At 41.7% G+C, this 19,985-nt stretch overlaps 1 protein-coding gene across 1 annotated transcript; it reads right to left on the reverse strand.

Annotated features, from left to right (window-relative positions):
- Positions 1-4,975: 4,975 nt before the first annotated feature.
- On the reverse strand, positions 4,976-5,422 carry LOC143609425 (uncharacterized). Its single transcript, XM_077084181.1, has one exon. It carries the CDS (start codon positions 5,420-5,422, stop codon positions 4,976-4,978), a length of 447 nt encoding a protein of 148 aa, XP_076940296.1.
- Between the last annotated feature and the right edge of the window lie 14,563 nt (positions 5,423-19,985).

Below are 19,985 nucleotides of genomic sequence, written 5' to 3' on the forward strand. Positions count from 1 at the left end.
ATTTTAAAAACTAACCGGGTAATGAATTGCTAAAGTGCTCTAATGCCGACTCTCCTCTCGGTCTCACCGACACACTACCCTAATGGAGACGAATACTATGCAACCAATGATAGAGGAACAATTTAGTTTAACTTAAACTAGGTCAACTAATCGCTCACAAACCCAAACCCGACAAGAACTGAACCCGCTCTCGCGCGATCCTAATCCTAACAAGTAAAAGATATGAGACGAGTTTACTTCCTATCACCTCTCGGTTTCTAAAAAGGTGTCTACCCGCTGATTTAACTAATTAATATACCCACTTAAACCCTACGATTGTACTTCCCGCAAACAATCTCTACACACAAAGTAAAGAGTTTAAACAAGCTAAAATCAACTAAAACCGATTCAATCAATCAAAGCAAGAGGTAATGAGTATTATTAATCAAAACACAGCCACTAAACACAACCTAATTCAATGTTAAACCAAACTTTACATTAACAATTCAAGCCATGATCATCAACAATCCAAACTACTTACTAAAACCTAACAATAATCATCTAACCTAGGTAGAACTAACTACTTTAGCCTAACATTGGTTTTGGACAGCAGCTAAAACTTAAGTTAAACATCATAAACATCAATAAACATAAGTAAACTCATTCAAAATTCAAGAACAATCAAACACAAGTCAATCTTCAAGTTACTTGCAAAATAATCCAAAGCAAACGATCAAATCAACTAGTTAGGGTTCTTGAACAAAAACACAAAGTTTATGAATGTATTACTCAATATTATGGCTGAGATTATGAGTGTATATGGTCCCTAGCTGCTGTCCACAACCGTCCTTAGCCTCATTTTTCTTCCCTTGACTCAAGAATTGCAAAAAACGACTTTCTTTTAACCCTAGAAGCTGTCGAACGAAAGTTTTATGGCTGGTTGCTGTTGATTTCGGCATTTAGGGGCTGTTTGGGTTCTTATTTTCATTAATTAACTTAATATATTATGCATAAAAGGATTGGATCTTGTTGGCTTGGGTCGGGCCTTGAGTTATAGTCTTCAAAATTGATCAAAAAGGCCCCTAAAGTCTTCAAACTTAACTCTTTTTTCCATCAAATTTCATAACCTACAAGTAACATTCAATCTTTGTAAAACAAGCAAAAACCACCCATTACTCTTATTAATTAAATAATTAAGCATGTAAAACATGATAAAACGATATGGAAAGTAAGTGTGTTTTGTAACACATCACTTGGAACAATTTTATGAGAAACCCCAACAAGAGTAAGTGTACTTTTATTCTTTAAGGTCCTGCTTAGGTATTAAATGTTTAATTGTGCAGGTGAAGGATCAATCTTCAGCTCTCTGCTGGACCATGATGAGGGTCTTATGGTGCGCCGTCCCATAGATCCAAAGGACGAGCCTATTCTCGAACGCACCCGTAACAACTTTTTGTTTTCTACCACCCTCCGCCAAGAGCCTGTAGTCTTCGAGGCAATGTTTGCCAAATGTGAGGAGATTGTCGCGAAAGGTGAGGGAGTTTTGAAACCTCGTCCTCTTACTGCACTCACTTCTAGCGGGGTGATAGTACTTCTTTCTTCTAGTGAGGAGTTATTACCCCATGAAGAAGAAGAGTTATCTGTCAATACTATTGATGCCGAGAATGTCCCGCGTGCAACTGTAGGTCTGACCCGCAAGCGGAAACAAAACTTTTCCACTAGTAAGGATGTGGTTACAGGGGAGGACATTGTTGATGCTGCTACTGATGATGAGCATCGAGCTGACGATGCGAATGCCCCAAAGCTCACCGAGAAAGGCAAGTCAAAAATGTCTAAGCCCGCTGCTTCCAAAAAACATAAAGGATGAAATTAGGAGATCTCGTTCATCAGCTCGCATCGGCGACTGTTACTCCAGGTAACACACTCAGTGTCTCATATTGCCAACTATTTCTTTTATGTAAGAGCACTCTGTTGATGGGGTGGAATGCTCTGTGGATGTCACAGGGAAGTAAGCCAAGGATCAATCCCACCAGGAGGCAACTACACCACTCTTATCACCATCGAAAGGTGTTAAGGATCCTATTATCCTTGAAGACACCCCTCCTAGTAAGGGTGAACCGAAGGGGGATCCAGTCAGCTTCAAGGAGCCTATCATTTATGTGCCTCCTAATTCCCCTCTTCACATGGAGAATCAAGAGGTACCGAGTGTTGTAACCAGTGATCTTCATGCTTCAACGTCCCATCATGAGGAGGATCCACTGATACACCGCCTACGTTGGTCAGTGCCCAGGGATTCTACGTTTGCAAATACTGATGTATGCCATGAATATTTGCAACAATGGATCCCTCCCGCGGAAAGGGAACGCCAACGCGGGTGCCCTCGCTCGGAGCTGGTGAACTCCTATTCTTATACACTAGCAAATGCCATCTCTACAAGTCAAGAGATATATCGAGATTGGCTAGGTATGAACGATGCTTGGGAAGATTTGGAAGCCGATAGGGAGAAGATGAAGAAGGAGGCTGAGGAATCAAAAAAGAAGCCGAGGACCACCGCCAAGCTATCAGTACTGCTGAAAGGCAACTGGCCGATGCGAACAAGGTATTAGAGGCAGAGAAGGCTCGACGAACCATTGCTGAAGAAAGCAATGCTTTCTTACAACAAGTGGACACTTTAAAAGCCGAAACGTCCGCTAAGGATGAACGTCTTTCTAGCCTTGCCTCTAAGAAGAGGGAGAAAGCCCTTGAATGTACTGAGCACAAAATGGATTCATCCGGTCTAAGGCGGACAAGAAATGGCTAATTGCGTAAGGAATTCCCCAAGTACCTCTTCTCTCTTTACTTCCATTTAATGAATTTATTTTTACTACCTGCTTACACTTTCTTTGTTTCATGTTATTGAGCACATCCATGAAGGTGCTGAACTTGGAAACTGTCTTGCTGCTCTGCTTGTTGCATCTTTACAAGCTGGCCGCCAAGCAGGTTTTCAAGAAGGTGTGAAGTTCGCTGAGGATAAACGCCCAGTTGAAGAATTCAAGCTTCACGGCCTAGATACCACCAAGATATATGCTGAGAAAACAGAAACTTTCGACAATCTTAAGTTTCAATTTGAAGAAACTGTGTCGGAGCTTGCTGATCAAGATGACGGCGTTGAACTTTTGAAGGCCTATTTTGCTGAAGATGATAAGGAAAAACAAGATCAAGAAGATGAATACGAGGATGGGGATGAAGAAGATCCGCCTTTGTAATTAATTTTTTGTAATCTGCTTGTATTCGTCTTTCTTGTAATTGTAATCCCTTTTGACTTAAATCTAAGAAGTTTTCCTTCACACTTTGTCTTATGTAAATAATATAAGTGTTAAGAGTTGTAGGATCTTCTTAATTGTCAATAAAGGATTCCGTGAAATCATCTTCCAGGGACACGTGGGTCTTTGCTGGCGTATGGGCCATGGATTTTTCTTTGAGAACACGAAGATCCTCTTTTGGCGCACATGCCATGGGAAATGTTGTTAATATAATACACTTACATAAGTTCAACCAATTTCCTTTAATAATCAAGGCACGCAGGCCAGAATATATTACAAACGACGACATTACATGCCTTTTTACTAATCTACTGGAGAGCGTATGCCCAAAATAAGAAAGTAACTAATATCATACCTAACCTAAATGTAACACTTTTTCAATTGTGCCACATTCAATGTTCTGGGGACTTCAGTCCCATCCAATTTTTCTAACTTGTAAGCGCCCTTAGATAATACTTCTTTAATTTTGTAGGGGCCTTCCCAATTTTGGGCTAACTTGCCCGGAGGCTCTTGTCCAGATGCCTCGTTGTTGCGGAAGACAAAGTCTCCCGCATCGAAAGTGCATTTTTGGACCCGCGAGTTATAATACTTTTGTAATTGACGCTTTTAGTTATGCTCGCGAATCAATGCTAACTCTCTCCTTTCTTCAAGGAGGTTTAGGTTCATCCACAACTCTTTATCATTGTCGTTGATCATCAAAATTCGTGCGGATGGAATCCCTATTTCTGCTGGGATCATGGCTTCAGTGCCATACGTTAAACTGAACGGCGTTTCAGAATTGCTTGAATTCATCTGGGTGCGAAAGCCCCAAAGCACATGGGGCAACTCATCAACCTAGCCGGTTCGTTTGATTCCTAATCTTGCTTTAATCCCTTCTTTGATTGTTCGGTTGGTCCTTTCTACTTGACCATTAACTTGCGGATGAGCTACAGACGTGAAAATCTGAGTGACTTGAAGTTCTTTCAGCCACTCTTGCAACCCGCTATCCGCAAACTGAGTCCCATTGTCACTCACAAGTTCTTGCGGAAGGCCAAATCGACAGATAATGAATTCCCATTGGAATTTCTTGACACTTGATGCCGTAATGGATGCGACTGGCTTGGCTTCCACCCACTTGGTGAAGTAATCAATGGCCACAATTAAAAATTTGACACATCCCGGGGCTTCTGGGAAAGTTCCCATGATATCAATAGCCCACTTTTGGAACGGCCAAGCGGACATTACTGGTACAAGCTCGTTCTTCGGACGCAGCGTGTTGGGAGCATGACGCTGGCAAGAATCGCATTTTCGAATTTCTTGCACAGCATCCAAGTGCATCCCAGGCCACTAGTATCCAACGTTCATGAGTTTTGCTACCACCATTCTCGGGACTGCGTGTAGACCACATATACCTTCATGAACTTCCCTGATCAAGTAATTCACGTCCTCGGCGTCCACACATCTCAGAAGTGGGCCGAGGAAAGAAAGTCTGTACAGGATGCCATCTTGCATTTGGTAGTTCAGGGCCTTGTGCCTTATCTTTCGAGCTGCGGCCTTCTCTTCTGGTAAAATTCCTGATGACAAGTAAGCCATGATTGGCGTCATCCAGGATTCAACGCCTGTTTGAATTACTAACACATGATTCTGCGGGACGGATGGTCGATCCAGGACTTCGACACGAATGACATTAGCAAAGCGTTGAAAATTGGTTGAAGCTAGCTTGCTAAGAGCATCCGCTGATTTGTTTTCGCTTTTTTTATGTGAATGACTTTGCACGAAGAGAATTGAAGGATCAAATATTTCGCTTGTGACAGGTACGAAGCCATTACATCATTTTTTGCTTCATAAGTTCCATTGATCTGTCCCGCGATCAACATAGAATCTACCCGCGCTTCCAGGTGTTTTACCCCAAGTTTTTTAGCTATCCTCAGGCCGGCCAAGAAGGATTCATATTCTGCTTCATTGTTGGTACTCTTGAAGTCCAACTTGATAGCATATGTAAATTTATGACCTTCAGGATTGACTAGCCTAAGGCCTGTGCCCGAACCTTCACTGCTTGAAGCTCCGTTCGTGAACAATAGCCAAATCTGGCCTTGTTCAGGAGGAACCGGGGTTTGTTGTTCAACTAAGCATTCTTCTTCTTTGTGTTGCGGAATTTCCATGACGAAGTCCGCCAATACTTGCCCCTTAATTGCTGGTCTAGGTTTGTACTCAATTGCATGATCTCCCAGTTCGATTGCCCTCTTCGCCAATCGCCCAGAAAATTATGGCTTGCTTAAGACATTCTTTAGCTTGTATCTCGTTAGCACATTAATGGGATGACCCTGAAAGTATCTGCGGAGACGCCTGGAAGCATAGAACGGTGCCAAAACCAATTTTTCTAGCATTGAATACCTAGTTTCCGGCCCAATCAACGTGCTAATGACATAGTAAATTAGAGTTTGAACGTTCTTTCTGTCTGTCAGTAGCACGGCTCTATTGGCGATGTCAGACGCTGATAAGTATAGTGTCAGAGGCTCTCCCGCCTGTGGTGCTGTTAGGGTAGGCAACTCCATTAAACACTTTTTGACCTCCAAGAATGCTTGTTCAGCTTCCGCGGTCCATTTGAAGTGCACTTTCTTGAGGCAATTTCTCATAGTCGAGATAAATGGATAAGACTTAGCCGCATGATAGGCTAAGAATCTGTTCAACGCCACCAGCCTTCCATTGAGTGTCTGTACTTCCTTGAAGGAGGAAAGTGAAAGCATGCGGGCTACTGCCTGAACCTTGTCTGGATTGGCCTTAAAACCCACACCCGTTACAATGACACCCAAAAATTTTCCCTCCTCCATCTCGAATGAGTACTTGGCTGGATTCAATTTCATGTTAATCTGTCTAAGGGTCTCAAACGTTTCCTCTATATCTCGAAGCATCTGATCTTCCTCAACACTCTTAATTACCATGTCATCCATATACACCTCCAGGTTTCATCCGATTTGTCCCTTGAATGCTACGTCCATCAATCGTTGATACGTTGCACCCGCGTTTTTCAAACCAAAGGGCATCATCTTGTAATAGAATGTGCATTGGTCTATGCGAAACGTTGTCTTGTCCTCATCGCCCGCCGCCATGCGGATCTGATGGTAGCCTTTGTAAGCGTCGAGGAAACACCTGAAATTGAATGGGGCTACAGCATCAACTTTGATATCGATTTCCGGCAGTGGATAACAATCTTTGGGACACGCTTTGTTCAGATCCTTGAAATCTATGCACATTCGCCATGTCCCATTGCTTTTGGGGACAATGACTGATTGGCCACCCAAGTCTGGTATTGTATCGAGCGGATGATTCCTGCATGTAAGAGGTCCTGAACTTGTTCGTTCATTGCTTTGGTTTGTTCCGGACCCATCTTACGCTTCTTTTGCACTATTGGAGTAAACGATGGGTTTACTCGCAACTTATGCTCTGCAATCTCCGCGGGACACCAGTCCTGTCCGTGGGCTGCCATGCGAGGATGTCTATGTTCCTCGTCAATAATTGCTTTAAAAATGTGCTCACTATCTCAGAGATAGCGGGTCTGATCGTTACTGTTTGATCTGGGAACTTCTTGTTGAATACCCATTTTTTGGCTCGGTCCGTCGAACTTGCTTTGGAACCTTACTAGTTTTCGAAATTTCTGTCGTGAACCAATGGCGATTAATGTGGATAATAACCACACCAGTGCGAGTTGGGACTCCCACCGTGCCGTGTGTTGTAGAAGGATGATCATTAAAGTCGCCAATCGCCTCACGAACCAAGATGATGTCGTGCTTTGATGTCACTGGTAGGACTAAAAATTCAACATCCTCCGTTCTAGAATGAATCCCATCACTCGGTGTGACAGGGAACGATATTACCCCCGTGGGTGCATCACTTCACCTCCGAATCCTGACACAGGTGCATGAATCGGCTTCAACCTCACCTTGTCGTCTTCTTCCAATTGTTCGAAGCACTGTTCGTACATTATGTCTGAGGTGGATCCCGTATTGAAAAAGACGTAATGCGAACGATAATGGCCTGTGAGGGAAGTGATTATCAGAGGGTTCTTGTTACAAGGTCCTCTTCTGACCCACGGAAAGATTACCAGCTCATTTTTCCATTCCTCATCATCGAATTCTATCCTCTTTCCTCCCACTTTGTGTCCGCCTTGTATCATGTGGACATTCAGGTTTTTAACTTGTTTCTTGGGCGGGCCCTGGTTATCTTGCGCGGGATCTTTACCAGTCCCTGGTCTTGCACCTTTGACCAAGTGTCCAAGATTTCTCGACTTCACAACCGCCTCAATCTCTATTTTCAAAGCTATACACTCGTTCGTATTGTCTCATATGCCGTCATGAAACGAATAATGTTTCATAGCATTAAGGAACGATCTCCTTGTGAGTGGCTGCGGTTTCCTAAAGTTCATGTTTTCCGTGCTGAGGATTTCAGCAGGAGTCTTCGACAGTGGGGTCCAACTATTGTTGACCCGCGCTAAAGAGTTCGCTTTGTTTTTGTTGTCAATCAAAGATCTGGCATCTAATTGCTTTGATGATTCTGTAGAGGGTTGGAGCCTTGACCAAATCATCCCTTTAACCTGTCTGTTCGGTCGTGGAGTTTGAAACTCCACCTTTGGCGTTTGTTTCTGATTTCCAGAACTCAAAGTCCTTTCGGTTCTTGCATACAATTTTGCTGCGGACATTATCTCGTCCCATGTTTTGGGCATCCCGTCCCTGCCAGTCAGTGTTCTGATTGATATAATGCTAAATATATATGTTTACCTTGTTCATTTTAATTAATATTTTAATAGTTTTTGTTCGATTTTAGTCAAGATTTGTATACTACTAATATTTCTATGTATCGTAGGTTCCGGGATTTTATCGTGATTAAAAAAGGGCGAAAAACGAGCTAAAACGAGCCGAAACGGAGATCCGGAACGCGTCAGGAAGAACCGGAACAGAGAACCGGTCAGACCAGGCCGGTCTGACCGCCCCCCTTGGAAAAGTTCCCAGCCGGATCACACAAGAATATCTCGTAACACGAGGGTGCGGAATCCCCACGTAATACGATATGAGCGTAAGATAGATAATACGTTGAACCGATAAAACAAACACACGGCACAATACTAATAAACTCGATTGTATTGCAACACTTCAACACGTGATATCAATAATCACTAACACACGTTCAGAGAAAAAAACCATCTTCTTCGATAAGCCGAAGTGAGGTTTAAATAGACCTCGACAACTTCGCCTAACATACTAGGCGAAGTTGTCATTACTTCGCTTATCCTCCAAGTTCGCCTACATCCCAGGCGAACTTATACAAAACAATATTCAAAACGAAACAAAAAATCTAAAACGATTACAGACACATACAAAACCCAAGATACTGAACTACTGACATTATGCACCAACAGACTCCCCCTTGGCAGTAGCTTCATTTCTTTATCTTCATTCTCGTGTCTAGTAATCCCAAAAATCTCATGCCACCCGTCTCAAGCATGAACGCCCTGTCTTACACAGACAGAGACCACCCTCTGGTACTTCTTGGCTTCATCTTTCCACGCAGGAATGTAGAATATCTTCTTATCGTTTAGTACCTGCAAATCAGCTTGAGACAAATTTACCAAGTGCATGGGATCATACACTCTCAGAATCTCCTGTTCGTCCTCATCTTCCATAAAAGCTTCAGCTGTTTGACTATCAACGTACCACCACTTGAGACTCTTTAAAACATCCTTGGGCATTATCTTCATCGGCACTTCTTTCAAACACCGAATCGGCTTATATTTCATCACCATCCAAGGTTTGCCATTAGCTCGCATTCCCCTTTCCTTATCTTCAACTAACTTCCCTTTCTGAGGCTTTAACAACTCAAACTTCTTCTCTTTCACACTTTCTTTCCACACGATCTTCCCAATTATTCTAGCCATATTGTCATCACTCCTATTAATCAATCTCAATTTAGCCAAATCCTTCACCTCACACTCAGGAAAGGTATTGAGCGATCTCAAAGTCTTCTTAAAATACTGAATCCCATCAAAGCGTTTAATCACAAATAACTTTAACTGCACATCATACAGCCAGCAAATAATACCTTTCTTCGACTCAGCATACCCCTTGATATTGTAACTCTTTTTGAACAATGTTGGAACCGCTGGCTTCTTTGTCTTGACAAACCACTGAGCACAGTCTTCTTTCCATCTCGGCTGTTCTTCCCACTCAGACTCATCTGATACATCCATATCTTGACTCACATTCACCTTGTCAACATCTGGAATATCATGTTCTACACTATCATCCACAATCTCACCTTCTTCTATCTCACTATCAATCACAATCTGTTCTCCTATCTTTTCAATCTCATCAATAGTTAACACATCATCTGTTAAATCATCATCATCACCCAACATTTCCTCATCATCAACAACAACGACATTCTCACCACCTGATCCACCTGATGTACCAGTTGACTCCCCCTGAGATGTGGAAGTCCCAAGAGTTTGTTCAGTTCTTGGCAACTCGCCACCTGCACCTTTCGATGCATTGGGATCATCGTCTCTATCTTGTCTCTTCTTGGTTCTCAACTCGTCGCCCTTGCAGCTCGTCTCCCCCTGAGATGCTAAGAACTCTTTAAGGGCATCAAATAATTTATCGTGTTCAACAAGGAGGGACGACTGTAACTGGTTCTCTGCCACAAGTCTCTGGATGGCATGAGTTTGGATGAGATTAATTCTTAACTGTTCAGCAACCACCCTTTCAAGAGCTGCTATCCTCTCGGAATCTGATAAAGTAGCATCAAAATCAAACCTTATGTGAGAAATGTCTTGAGCATACGGTGGAGGAATGCCCAAACTAACTGGAATATCAGAAGTAGTCGGAAAAGTAACTGCGGGTGGTATTGAAACAGGCATCCCCGCAGTACCAACCAACGTTGACTCAACAAATCTTGCAACAACCTCAGATAGAGTGACAGTAGGAGGTGGCAAGGAGACTATCTCCGGTGCTGTAAATTGAAATGTGGTCGGAGGAACCAAAAGATGACGATGTGGTCACCACGGGAACACTTGAGGTAATCGGTACTGTCACAGTCATAGAAGCAGGAACCATAGTCATACCAGATAACGAGGGTGGAGAGAAACGAACCACCCTTGAGCTTTCACCAACTCCTGAACTTTCACCCGCTCTGACCTTCTTCGATCTTGGTACCAACCTGTCTAACTCCTCCTCATAGTTAGATTCACTGTCATCCGAGTCTTTCTTTCTCTTGCCATGTATTCTTTCTTGTCTGACCAGAATCTGTTGTGCTTCAACGATATCGTCAGTGGAGGAGTCAGAGTCGGTTCTCTCAGAATCCGCCACAGACGTAGCGACCATAAAAACATTCACACCAGATGCCTCAGCTACTGGGGCTCGAACCTCAGCAGCTGGATCAATTTGTTCCTCGTCAAAGAACCCTTTCCCTCCAAAGGCGACTTCAAGATCAACTTGTTCTTCCGGAGCTGCAACAGGGTCAGCAGGCAGTGCTTGCTGCAACAGGGTCAGCAGGCAGTGCTTGCTGTACCACAGGTGGTGGTTGAACCACATGAGGTGGTTGAGGAACATTAGCCTGTTGCGGTGCCGGGTCACGAAATTCATCTCCTTGAGGAGCAACATAAGCAGGATTCACCAAATAACCAAACAATGCAGTGTGCCGTGGATGAAGTTCTGGATTGCTACGAGCACTTGATGACCTACATTGCGCAAAAATTCTCTTACTCACACTTTCAACATAACGGATAGGACGTCGTTGAGGCAGCGTAGGGGCTACGTGATTCAGAATCATCTGGAGGAATCTCGGGTACAACAAAAATCTTTCCCTGGAGACCGCGCGTCTCTGACTATCAATTTCATAAAACACCGTCCGACTAAAGCTCTAGGGCTTGTTGTAAGTCAGGGCAGTCATTGCAGATTGCATCGTTGCCCCCATACCGTCTGTACCAGCTTTACGACCATACATGCACACTATCATCACGTGCATCAGAAAACGCCACTGATCTAATAAAAATCCCTTTCTCCTTTGAGTGTCACCCAACGGACCCGAATAACCCATGCGCAGAAACTCACCATCTCTGAATGGAGCCGGAAAATCTGTTGGATCATTTGTAGTTTCAACCCCGAACTGTAAAGCGACCCTTATTTGACCTTCCAAGAACTGTACCACCTGATTGTTCATTGTAGCGCGCATAACCAGAGGATCAACTCTGCAGTCATATTCAACCGTTCGCCAAAAGTCTTCGATATTTGGTAGTGAAATGGGGAGAGTAGTCGTGATGGCGTGAAAAATACGTGAGCGAACGAGGAATGAAATGATCTCACGATAGTCGTCTATACCACTAGCATCCGGATCCAAAGTGATATACATGTTGTGACCCAGAAAGAACTGTCGGTTGTTGTCACCACCTTCGTCACCACCAGCACCACTAGCCCCTGCCACAGCAGCCATATCTGCACAACAAACGGTCTAAGTTAGAACATTGACGTAGCAGATCATAACTTCTCCTATTACCATGAGCGAAGTGATGATATCTTTAACTTCACAGAACCCAACTTCGCCTGAGTAAACAGATCAGAACACTTAGGTAAAATTTGCATGTACAGGCGAAGTTAGTAATATGGCGTAGTTGTGTACAACTTCGCCCTAAACCCTAACTTCGCCTTAGAACAAACCAGAATACTTAAACAAAATATTCTTGAGCAGGCGAAGTTAAACATATGGCGAAGTTGAGTACAACTTCGCCTAAACCCTAACTTCGCCTCCATCTGAAACGGCGTAGCACGATGATCCTTTCATGGTTTTGTTTGGTAGTTTTTGAGAATGAAAACATGAAAAGATTGTTCAATTGAGATCTAGAAGACCAAATGGGTTACAAGCACAGTAAAAACAGATAGTTTATCGAGTGTTTAAAGGGTTTCACAAACTATGTCACAAATCGGATCACCAAGGATCTGATTATCACCATTAATATGAATTACAGGTTAAACCGATCCTACACACCTTTATCACGGACAAGAAACAGATAATAATGAGGTTCGATTCAAGGTATAAGTTCGCCGAGGGTTAGAAGTGTGTGGGTATAAGTTCGCCGAGGGTTTATAGTTTGGAAAATATTTGACCAAGTTGACCACCGTTTCACCTTATATAGTTTTGAAAATACATGGGCGAAGTTATGGTTAACTTCGCCCCTTTCACAACTTCGCCCCTAAGTCAAACAGCCGGTCAACTTCGCTGTAGTTATAACTTCGCCAGATCCAACTTCGCTTAATAAACAACTTCGCCTTAAATGAGATTAAAGAACAAGGAATCAAAACTAGTAACCAAGTGTTTATTAAAATGTACCAAGGTATAAAACATAAAACAAAGTAAAGATAATTAATTAAACGGGATCAAATTTCAGTCTTGATGAGAACCTGCATGTTTTAGAAAAGATCCGAACAGGAATCATACTAATTAAGTGGCTGTCACATAGATCCATGTTCAGCGGTATTATGACATAAAGAAACAGGTTGTAAGCAGGTATAAAACTTAGTATGGTTTTCATCGCTTCTTTGATACGGATTAGGTTCAATTAAGCTCAAACTTTAGATGAACATCACATGAGAGATTGTGATGCCTCCTATCTATTCTCAAAGCGTATTTGGCTTTCCCCAAGTCACCCCGTGTTGACTTCGACCCGTAGTGTCTGATTAGTCAATGTGCACACACCTATCTTTGGAGTCTTCTTCCCGTTCACTCTCATGCTTGAAATATTCTTTCTTGCCTCTTTCTTGATATTTGACACAACATAAGCTTCAGAAGGCTTAACAATATACACGTTTTTTTTAATAAAGACATTAATACAACTTCAAATTGTAGACAACTGCAAGTCCCGAATCTGGATCACTGCAGGTACTTGACACTATCTTCTCGGGAATCATAACACTCACGGGCTCGTGTATGACTGGGTAATCACTTTTCTGCCTATCATTCGGAAAGATGTATATGAAGACATGCACAACTCAGAATGATTCTTCACATTAAATTGAGAAGATTTAGTTTGTATCACTTCTACTTTTACGTACCATAGAAAGCTACCATAACATACAATGACTGTTCTTGAGTCTTTTAGGCCTAATAACTTCACCAGTTAAGCACACAAAAACAGTTTTCTATCACTTTCCAAGGTTGGATCAATTTTCTTTTAAACATTGTATTGAAACTTCTTACGAAGATATAGACTTGAAAAATTATATCATCTCCCTAAAAAATTTTAAATTCTATCGCCCCGATCAAGTCAAAGTCTTCAGGTAAACGGCTATCCCGAAGATCCAATGGATCAGCTGGACCGACCACATACGAGTATGTGTCCTTCTAACTAAGTGTGAACGACTATTTTTCAGCGAAAGAATAAAAGCCCATCATAAACCGCCCCGGTCACTTTCAGTCATCTGGTTAATGGTTATCCTCATAATCTACAAGTAGAAGTAAGGACCAAACATATCCGAAGATAAGTCCTTCAAACTTAAGCAACCGACATAATTTTAAGCGATAGTGATGTTTTTTTTTTTTTAATAAACCAGGTTACTCTGGATGGATCATCCCATTAAGCTCAACAAGATTTTGAAAACGGGATCGGTCAAACGCTTTAGTAAAAAGGTCGGCAAAATTATCCAAAGAATCAACCTTTTCAAGCACAATTAATTTCTTCTCAGCACAATCCCGTATAAAGTGATGACAAATGTCAATATGTTTAGTTTTGCTGTGTTTGACGGGATTGTTAGTTACTGAGATTGCAGCAGTGTTATCAATGCAAATAGGAGTTTGAGTGAAATTCAGACCATAATCCCGTAATTGCTGTTGTATCCATAGAACCTGGGAGCAACAGTTTGATGCTGCCATGTACTCTGCTTCGCAGGTTGAAATGGCTACTGAGGTCTGCTTCTTGCACTGCCATGACACCAATCTTCCTCCCAGAAACTGACACCCACCGGTTGTTGACTTCCTGTTCTGATTGCAACCTCCATAGTCAGAATCAGTGTAAGCTACCAAATCCAGTTCTCCCCCTTTCGTGTACCACAATCCCAACTTAGGCTTGCCTTTGAGATACCGCAAGATTCTCTTCACTCCCTTCATGTGAGATTCCTACAGGCTTTCCTGAAAACGAGCACAAAGACAAACTGCAAACATAATGTCAGGTCTAGATGCAGTTAGATACATTAAAGAACCTATGATTGCTCGATATTGGGTGGGATCAACGTCGTCATCACTGTCAGAATCAGCACCCAGTTTATGGTTGACGCAAACTGGAGTGTCAAATGGGGTGCTATCGTCCATCTTGAAGCGTTTGAGCACATCATGGACATATTTCGTTTGATGAATAAACATCCCATCTTTCTTCTGATCTACCTGCAATCCCAAAAAGAAAGTTAATTCGCCCATGGCGCTCATTTCAACCCTCTTTTTCATGACTGCTTCAAATTCCTGACACATGGTGACTTTTGATGCAGCAAAAATGATATCGTCCACATAGACTTGAACGAGTAGAAAATCTCCCCCTTTTCTCTTGACAAACAGCGTGCTATCGATCTTTCCTCTTTCGAACCCATTCTCAAGCAAGTAATCGGACAAGGTTGCGTACCAGGCACGAGGGGCCTGATGTAGCCCATATAAAGCTTTACTCAGTTTGTACACATGATCAGGAAAATCTAGGTCAGGGAAACCCGGAGGTTGTTCAACATACACCACCTCATCGACTTTACCATTAAGAAAGGCACTTTTCACATCTAACTGGAACACTTTCATCTCTTTGTGTGCAGCAAATGCCAAAGATAGTCGAATTTCCTCCAATCTTGCCACAGGAGCAAACACTTCGTTGTAATCGATTCCTTCTTGCTGATTAAACCTTTTTACTACCAGTCTTGCCTTGTTCCGTATGATTATCCCTTTCTCATCTCTCTTACATTTAAAAACCCACTTTGAACCGATAGCATTTATGTTATGTGGTTTTTCAACTAATTTCCATACTTCCATCTTCTCAAACTGTGCTAATTCTTCTTGCATGGCTTCAACCCACGAGCTATCCTTTAGAGCCATTTGATAATACTTTGGTTCAATCTGGCTGATGAAGCAGGTGTACAAGCATTCATTTATGATACCCGTGTCTTTAATGCTTGCGTAAACACATGTGTGTTCATCCAAACTTCTTCTTGTTTGAACACCGTCAGACAGATTACCTATCATGTTCTCCAAAGGGTGATTTTTGTGAATTCCAGTAGTCTGAACCGGACCGACTTCCAGATTGTTTTCTAAATTTGAAGAGAGTTCATCAGTGTGTGAAGCAATTTTCTCATCAACTTCTGCAAAATCCAAGTAAGGCACATTAAAAGATTTGAATAGTTTATCATAGTCGAAAGCTTCAGCAGGTCCCGTGCTAGGCCTTGGTGATTTGTAACTCGTAATGTCAGTGTTACAGACCACCTCAACCTTGTTGTTCGATAAATTAAAGACTTTTATGTTGGGAGTCCCAACAACATATCCGACTAAAATACCTTTGTCGGCTTTCTCACCAAATTTCGAGTTTGTCTTTAATATCGAACATGGGGACCCGAAAGGTTCGAGACCATTCAAGTTTGGCGTTATACCATGCATAAGTTCATAACAAGTTTTATTTAATCTTTTAACAGTTAAAACACAATTAAGGATATAACAGGCTGTGGCAACAGCCTCAGTCCAGAACACCACGGGAAGTTTAGCATCTTCCAGCATGCTTCTGGCTCCTTCGATTAGCGTTCTATTCTTCCTCTCAGCTACTCCATTTTGTTGTGGAGTATACGGGGCACTATACTGATGTTCTATCCCTTTCTGTAAGCAGAACATCTCCATCTGATAGTTCTTGAACTCTGTACCATTATCACTCCTGATGTACTTAACCTTTCTCCCAACAATATTTTCAACCTTGGTAATCAAGTTAATTACCAACTGAACTGTCTCATCTTTTGTCTTCAGAAAGTATACCCAAGAGTATCGAGAGTAATCATCGGTTACAACCAAGCAGTATGACGTTCCACCTAGACTCTTTACATTCACAGGACCAAAGAGATCCATGTGTAGTAGGTCTAGGGTACTGACAATTGAGTTAACCTTCTTGGAGTGATGAGGCTTTTTGTGTTGCTTTCCTTTCTTGCACGACAAGCATTGATCTTCAAATTTAAAATTCTTCAAGGGAGCTCCAAGTACCAGCCCATTCTTGATAATGTAATTCATTTTGCGAAGATGTATATGTCCCATTCTTCGATGCCATAACTCTGACTCAGACTCAGTTGCCTTTGACAGAAGACATGACTCTTCTGTTGTCATCTCAGTTGATCTCATATCCATTACATACGTGTTCTTTTCTCTTGGAGCTTTCATCACTACCCAGGCCTCTGGTATCTTGAAACCAGGATAAAGAACGATTGCCTCATTTTTTTTGTAAAATGCACCGTGTATTCTTTGTCACAAATATGAGATACACTCAACAAGTTATGCTTCAACTCTTCCACAAAATTCACCTTCTCTAACTTCATTCTTCCATTCATCACAGTTCCAATACCACTGATTCTACCTCCACTTTCTCCAGCGAAACTAACCCTTCCTCCTTGAACAGATTTCCAGTCATGTGCCGGGAACAGCCACTGTCAACAACTCACATATTGTTTACAGCCCTGTTTGACTGTTCCTGCACAATTAAAGAAATAGATTAAAATCTGGGGACCCAAGACCTACTGGTCTTGGGTCGATTAAATCTGTTGTCCGGCATCCAGTACTTTGGTTGCCCAAAGTCAGTTTGAGGATGGTTTCTGTAAGTTCTGAAAGGAAACCTTCTAGAGGACTGGCTATGAGGCCATCCACATCTTAGTGAGTTAACTGAATTATAATTGTTGGATTGGTAGTTTACTGGGAAATAATGAGACTGATATCTTTGAAATCTTGGATTAGTCCAATGACTGAAATTTTGGGGCCTCATACCTCTAAATTTTCTCTGTTTTAGAGGACAATCAGCAACAAGGTGTCCTACTTTATTGCATCTGAAACAACTTCTGTTTTGAACTTTCGTCTCAACAGTTGTTGCAGATGTCGAGGTTGCGTTACTACCCGTTTGTCTAACATATGGTGGGACGAACGGATTTAGGGAAGAATTCTTTTCATTGCGTTTATATTCCTCCCCACGTTTTATTAACACTACCTCTTCTTTTATCTCACCCAATTCGGATGACTTGTCCGAATTTGATGAGACAGAGCTAGGGACAGAAATCTCAACATTAGAACTTGACTTACTCGTTTCGCTCTTATTAACTTCAGTTTCTTTAGTCGAAATTTTGATTGGAACTGTCTGACTAATCTCAACATTAGCAGATTGCTGATTACTAGGATCATAAGTATAGTTATTGTTATACGGTGGTGGAACTTCAGAAAATCCAATTCCTCCTTTGTTAACCGGGGAACGTTGAACACTTATGATGTGATCTAGCATTGCTGAAGAATTTCTAAATTGTTCAATTTTTCTGTTTAGTTCCACCACTTTTACCTGGTAATCAGCTATATGTTTATCTTTTTCAGCAATTAGTTTGGTCTTTTCTTCTAACACTACATAACTAAGATCAATTACTTGTATTTTTTCAGCTAGACTGGCTTTAAGACTTCTGATATCCTTTTCACTAGCTTTTATTTTTACCGAGTAACTGTTTTCTCTAGTTTTAGTATAGTGATGATCTTCTTTTAAGGTTTTAAATTGTGTGTCCAAACTAAAAAATTGATCAGTTAATGTTTTCAATTGTTCAGACAGATTTTCACATTGTTCAAAATGAAGTTCAGAACTTACCTCAGAGAGCTGATCGTTCACTTCTGCCATATACGCTTGATTTTCGCCCGTCTCCCTCTCACTTCCTCCAGTTTTGATGTTTACCAAATTAGCCTGTTCGAACACTTCCTCAACTTGTATATTCCAGTTGTATCCACCATTCTGTCTAGATACCATAGCCCTATTTTCACTACCGCCCCCATTCTGTTGTGCTGGCCTGTTCTGACTTCGTTCGACTCTCTCATTTATACATTCCTTAGCAAAGTGACCATTTTGTAGACAGTTGTAACATCGAACCTTTGATTTATCAAACCCTGGTCTTTCTCCAACGAACTTTCTACCCGTTTTCTTCATGAATCTCTTTACCCTTCTTACTATCATAGCCATCTGCCACTGCAGGTCCATCTCTTCCAAATCATCAGCATCGATCTGATCATAGTCTTCATCCAAAGTTGCAGAGTCGACTATTTTACCTTTGATGTAGTTCTCATAAGATGCAATGAAGGATGCATAGAGAGCAAACTGCTGTTCAGCTGATTTAACACTCATGGGCATCTGTGAATAGTTGTAGCTTGGAACATTTGATGAGAAATTTCCAGTTGTGGCTTGAGGTTTTGAAGGATTACAACCTCCAGCTACGAAACATACGTCACCATCCATATTGAGAATCACATGACCATCTCGAGTTGAGTTTGAGTTTGATTCTCCCTTTGAGTAGTAGGCAGAGGATTCTGATTTTGAACTTGAGCTTGGAGTGACTTTCGAACCATACATTCCTGGATCCTGAACCTGATCAGTTGGTGTCTCCTTCCGAACCATGTTAAGTTCAAAATTTCGTAACTTATTGACCACTGTTTCCAAATCAATCTTGGCAAAGTCTTTATCTTCTCTCATCAGAACAGTGTACATTTCACATTTTGGTGGAAGAGCATCAAGAAGTTTCTCTACTACCTCTTCTTCCTTGTATTCAATGGAGTAATTACTTAGTTCGGTCATCAAGTGATAATATCTAGCGATGATATCGTCAAGTGATTCATTTTTCAAATACTTGAATACAGAGAATTGGGTTTTTAGCAGCTTTGTCTTGGAAGCACGTATCCCCACATTACCTTCATATCTATTTTCTAGTGCTTCCCATAGCTCTCTAGCAGTTTTGTATTTCTTGAAGGTATGAAGAATCTCTTGTGGAAGAGCCATTGTTATAGCTGCATGCCTCATACATTTTCATTTCCTCCTCTTCCATCTTACTGTACTTCTTAATCTGTTCACGACCTTCAAACAAGGATGTTGGTGGAATGTAGCCGTCTTGAATGCACACCCACATCTTAGCATCTTGATACTTCACATACTGTTCAAACCGATCTTTCCATGCAACGAAATCGGTACCCTTAAGCATTTTTGGAGCTTTAGTTGCTGAACCGGCTTCAACCTTCATCTTTACCAGTTCTGTGATGTTTATTGAAGTCATAGTTGAAAGAAACACGACTCGAAATAAAAAGAAAATACTTTCTGTGAACAGTGAGCAGATAGCGAAGTTGTTACAACTTCGCTTGAAGCTTAACTTCGCTTGTAGCTTAATTTAACTTCGCTTGAAGCTTAACCTCGCTGCTTCCTAACTTCGCCTCTTATTAACTTCACATTCACAGTAACTTCGCTTAAACCTTATAAGTTCGCTTAAACCCTACGTAAGTTGACGGCAACTTCGCTTGATGAACACGAGGTTTTGCAGGTTTTAATTGGATGTATTGCGATGTATGCGAAGGTGTTTTGGGGTATATTTGATGGTGGAAGATGGGCAAGACACAAAAACTAGGTATTTCAACGTAAACTTGTTCCGCGAATAGTCGAACAGAACGATCTTAACACCCGTG

The sequence above is a fragment of the Bidens hawaiensis genome, unplaced genomic scaffold (genome assembly GCF_021521415.1).
Source record: "Bidens hawaiensis isolate Kalapana, Puna unplaced genomic scaffold, B.hawaiensis_p1.1 tig00419633_1, whole genome shotgun sequence".
NCBI classification, from domain to species: domain Eukaryota; kingdom Viridiplantae; phylum Streptophyta; class Magnoliopsida; order Asterales; family Asteraceae; genus Bidens; species Bidens hawaiensis.